This window comes from Trifolium pratense, linkage group LG2 (assembly GCF_020283565.1).
Source record: "Trifolium pratense cultivar HEN17-A07 linkage group LG2, ARS_RC_1.1, whole genome shotgun sequence".
NCBI classification, from domain to species: domain Eukaryota; kingdom Viridiplantae; phylum Streptophyta; class Magnoliopsida; order Fabales; family Fabaceae; genus Trifolium; species Trifolium pratense.
The window spans coordinates 55,377,227-55,382,224 of record NC_060060.1 but is presented as its reverse complement, the minus strand read 5'-3'; the positions used below and the strand labels follow the sequence as shown (position 1 = coordinate 55,382,224).

At 35.0% G+C, this 4,998-nt stretch overlaps 1 protein-coding gene across 1 annotated transcript; it reads left to right on the top strand.

Moving 5' to 3' along the window:
• Positions 1 to 1,452: 1,452 nt before the first annotated feature.
• Positions 1,453 to 4,242, top strand: LOC123903971 (short-chain dehydrogenase RED1-like). The gene is made up of 3 exons (XM_045953660.1): positions 1,453 to 1,956; positions 2,796 to 2,955; positions 3,807 to 4,242. Exons 1-3 carry the CDS (start codon positions 1,602 to 1,604, stop codon positions 4,141 to 4,143), a joined length of 852 nt encoding a protein of 283 aa, XP_045809616.1. The 5' UTR covers positions 1,453 to 1,601; the 3' UTR covers positions 4,144 to 4,242.
• Positions 4,243 to 4,998: the final 756 nt, after the last annotated feature.

The following is a 4,998-nucleotide window of genomic DNA, read 5'->3' as shown; positions in this document are numbered from 1 at the left end:
CAGGACACGTGTCGCTGTCTGATTGGCTGGGCGTGATTTTTTTTCATTTAATACTTTGAACTCAATTATTTCGTTGTAAATTAATTTTTTATTTTTTTTTTATACCAAAATTCATAATTTTTTTTCTCTACAAATAGAGACTTGGTTCGTTTGATTTGGACACAGAAAAAAAAACCCAATTTTTCACTACCTTAATCTCATTTTTCACTACTTACATCAACTCACTGAAACCATCCTACCAGCAAAATGGTTTCAGATTACAACTCTCTGAAACCATTGTACCAGATAAATGGTTTCAGAAGCAAACACAATTAATAAATTACTCACTGAAACCATTCTACCAGTAAAATAGTTTCAGAGTACAACTATGTGCAACCATTCTACAAGCTAAATGGTTTCAGAAGCAAATAACTAATAATCAACTTACTGAAACCATTCTACCAGCAAAATGGTTTCAGATTACAACTCTCTGAAACCATTGTACCAGATAAATGGTTTCAGAAGCAAACACAATTAATAAATTACTCATTGAAACCATTCTACCAGTAAAATGGTTTCAGAATACAACTATGTGCAACCATTCTACCAGTAAAATGGTTTCAGAAGCAAACATTAGTTTTTAATTACCGTTTTATCTCATTTAATTAACTAAAAATAGTTTCAGGTCTCCAAAAATTTCATAAAATATACCAAAAGTTCCAGAATATTATCTATTATTTTCCTGGTATAATGGTTTCAGTGAGTTGGTTGAGTGGTGCGTGTTAAATTACAACACACAAGTAACGTATTTAGTAGACAAAAAATGAGATTAAGGTAGTGAAAAATTGCATTTTTTTTCGGTGTCCAAATCAAACGAACCAAGTCTCTATTTGTAGAAAAAAAAAATTATGAATTTTGGTATAAAAAAAAAAATAAAAAATTAATTTACAACGAAATAATTGAGTTCAAAGTATTAAATGAACAAAAATCACGTCCAGCCAACCATTGTGTGACACGTGTCCTACTTTTAAAAAGCAAATTTTTCTCTCTCCAGGGTGTAATCCAGTGTGGCGCACGCGCTGGAATCTGATGGATCAGGATGATCTGGGCTGTCGGATTGATCAGACAGTCTTGATGAGATCAGATCTTGGCTGTCTGATGGAAATCAACGGTCTGTAACCATGGTCCTTCGGTACGCGCGCGACACTGGATCCGCGTCTATTAATGGGTATTTTGGTTAATTAATTAAAAAGAATGGGTATTTTGGTCCAATTGAAAAGGTGCACCTTGCTAACTTAGACCTAACTAGGGTCTAAGTTAGAAAACCCCAAAGTTATATAGGTCCACATTTTTTTATGGGACCCATGTAAATTTCAACCAATAAAAAAGAGTGTGTTAGAGTGTGTTTGTTAAAGAGTGTGTTGATAGCATTATTAAAAAAAACTAATGTATGTGTGTCAAAAAAAATTATATCTGTTATCCAGTGTGGACCATTCATGTTGGTCCATATTAACGATATCGGAAGATTAGTGTTTCCTCGCATGGTACTCCGTAATTAATATCTCTCGATACGATGAAGCTTAAAACCCATTGTTACAGACACCAACAACAATCACAACGCAATGGAAAACAACGCCGATGACAGAGAAGATTCAAAGCCAGTAGTTCTAATCACAGGTTGTACAGGTGGAGGAATTGGTCACGCGCTTGCACGCTCCTTCGCAGCCAACAGTTGCAAGGTTGTTGCCACCAGCAGGTCACTTTCCAGCATGCCGGACTTAGACAACGATCCCAAATTCTTCCTTCAAGAACTCGATGTTCAATCCGATGAAAGTGTTAACAGAGTTGTTGATACTGTTTTGAATAAATTTGGTCGTATCGATGTTCTTGTTAATAACGCTGGTGTTCCTTGTGTGGGCCCACTCGCTGAGATTCCTCTCTCTCAGATTCAAAGCACCTTTGAAACTAATGTCTTTGGTTGGTACTAATTCTTTTGATAACAAAATAAATAAATAATTGTTCAATTCAATATTATAATAGTTTTTCTTTATTGGATTGATTGATGTTATATAATATTTAAAAAGTAGCTGCATGGCTTTCAAATGGTATGATTATGTTTCAAATTCATTTTGGTATTTTTGTGTTAGGAGAAAGGTGTATGATAATTGGGAATTCGATCAGGAGATAAGTAAAGTTTGTTCGAGTAGTAGTAAGACAATGGTTCAAACTTTGATGATCCTGATCAATTTGGCTCTATTGAGTTTAATTTTGATGCTAAGTATAAAAAGTTTCAACAAATCACTATAAATCATACAGGATGATGTGTGATTTTAGAAGTAGTTTTGATTAAAGTTAAATGTTTTTAATGATATAACGGTCATGATTGATTGACAATTGACAATGTAAAACATATTTACACCAACAATGTACTATGATTTGGATCCTCTCCGGTTTGTTGTCTCATGTTTTTTATTTTGTGCAATCTCAGTCTTTCAATTAATCTATGATTGATATACCAAACCATTTTTTGCAAGTCAATCATTGGATAAAATCCAATGATTGTCGACTGAGAATTGGACTGGAGACAAAACTGGAGAAGGAGGACAGAAGAGGATCATGATCCAACAATGTATATGAATGAATTAAGTCTTTGGTATTTATCAATGTTGTTAATATTATTATTTTTTTGGTTTTGTGGAATTTTTATGTTCGGTTTCTTGTAAATGGATTTGAGTATTTCTTCTACTCTCGCCTTGATTGAAGTTTATTTGGCTTTTCATGAATTTTTTTTTATAATTTGTTGTACTAATGTGCAGGTTCCATGAGAATGGTTCAGGCTGTGGTTCCTCACATGGCAACTAGGAAGCAGGGAAAGATTGTCAACGTTGGCAGTGTCACCGGTTTGGCATCTGGACCTTGGACGGGTGCTTACAGTGCTTCTAAAGCTGCTCTTCATGCTTTGACAGATACATTAAGGTTTTTTTTTTCTTTTTTCAAACTTGTTTTAATCTTGTTCATGTCTGCATCAAATCAACTAGAAGGAACTCAAATGGTTATAGAAATCTGTTTGTTTTAATAGAAACCGTTGGTTTTTAGTGTTCATGAAGGGGACCTTGGTGTTATAGTTAGAGTTACAATACTATGTGAATGGAAATCACTGGCGGTAGTTTTACTGGTTTGTAGCTTCCAAAAAGTTGCGGTGAAACCACTTTGGACACAAAATGTGACATAGGGACGCAGATTGAAGGCTTAATGCACACTAGCACAAGACATGCTAAAAAAATCACTCAAAAGACGATTAAAACAAGCACAATGAATCACCTGCGTTCACCTATCGCAACAATGATTATGCATATGTTTCACTTAATAATTATGCAGAAGATTTTTCGTTTTTGCTATGTATGTTCATGCTTTTAGATATCGGCTGATCAATCTAGTGGAAAAAACACTGAAATGAAACCTCTTTCTCTTTGTTCCCTGATACCATATAGAAAATATCAAACTGATTTTTAAGAATCTCAAATGTCAGTTAAAATTGTTCATGATGGAGACCAAAAATGTCTCTAAAACTCATCTTAAAGAAGACTAATTTGACAGACATTTAAATTTATTTTTTTTAATACTTTCATTTTCAAGAACCAACGTGGTGTGTGTGTTTATAAAGTATCAGTTTGAGCCTTGACTCGTACTATATTACATTACTAAGAACAAATTTTGGTAGATGCAACAGAACACTATTTAGGATTTGGTGGCTGGACTTTGCCATTGTTTACCATTTTGACCCTTTTCCTTTATATTTTATAATTTTTGTTATTTTCAACATACAGATTGGAACTTGGACATTTTGGAATTGATGTTGTGAATGTTGTCCCTGGAGCTGTGAAGTCAAATATCGGAAATTCTGGCATAGCGATCTACAATCGCATGCCAGAGTGGAAACTCTTCAAGCCATTCGAAGCAGCAATCCGAGAGAGAGCTCTATTATCTCAGAGGTCAAGATCTACACCTACAGATGAGTTTGCTAAACACACTGTAGCTGCTGTCCTTAGGAAGAAACCACCTGCATGGTTCTCCTATGGCCATTACTCGACTGTCATGGCTATTGTGTATCATTTACCACTTTGTGTTAGAGACTTTCTTTTTAAGAAAGCAATGAAATGCTGAGCTGCACATATCATTGGGGACAGTTTTGTTGTTGGGGCTTTTATTTGTAATATTTGACTTGACTTCAATAAGATTTAATCCATGATATAGCTACTTGAATGTCTGGCTTAATGTACCGTTCTTTGTAAAATAAAATCACTGTCGAAAATCGGAACAATTAAAAGATCATATAAAGGAAAAATGTCAATCCTTAGTATTGTAATACTTCTAATATGAATATAGTACAAGTAAAGCCTCAAACTGATACTTCTAACGTGATTAACAAATGTGATACTGCAGTCTGCAGTCATCATTTTATTAATTTCAGGGGTCTTTTGAAGGGGGGGAAGAGTTCATGCAGAGAAGTTGTTGACATTATGGTTTGCGAGCAGTTGGTCCATTTGGAAGAGCTCAAATTCGATAATATTTAAGAATAAACCAATAGAGGTCGAATCTTTGTTCAAGTCAATTAAATTGACGGCATGGAGGTCATTAAGAGTTATGTAATCTGGCTGCCAGTAGGCACTTAGGATGTTTTAGTAGGGTGATGGTGTTTTCCTTGTTGTAAGTCTAGACTTTCCTGGTTTTTTCGCGTGTGCATTGGGAGCTGGAAGCATTGGGCGTGCGTTGATCAAAATGGTTTTGGAAGTTGGCGTTTAGCTTTTATCTGAGACGATCATGTGGTCAAGAATTGCGTAGTATGGGAGTGGAGTTGCTTTTATTTGATTTTGTTTTGGCTGGGTGTAGCGTGCATTTTAGCATAGGTAATGTTCACGTCGTTTTGGTTGTATCTCAAAATCCTTGTTTGTTCAGCTCCGGTTTAGAAGTGTTAGCTCTTTTTGCTTTCTGCTTTGCCTTACTGGTATCTTAAAATGA

Excerpts from the sequence above, each read along its gene's own strand:
- LOC123903971 (XM_045953660.1), top strand. The coding sequence starts at position 1,602 with ATGGAAAACAACGCCGATGACAGAGAAGATTCAAAGCCAGTAGTTCTA. Across the intron at positions 1,957-2,795 it reads CTTTGAAACTAATGTCTTTG|GTTCCATGAGAATGGTTCAG; the intron begins GTTGGTACTAAT and ends ACTAATGTGCAG. Across the intron at positions 2,956-3,806 it reads GCTTTGACAGATACATTAAG|ATTGGAACTTGGACATTTTG; the intron begins GTTTTTTTTTTC and ends TTCAACATACAG.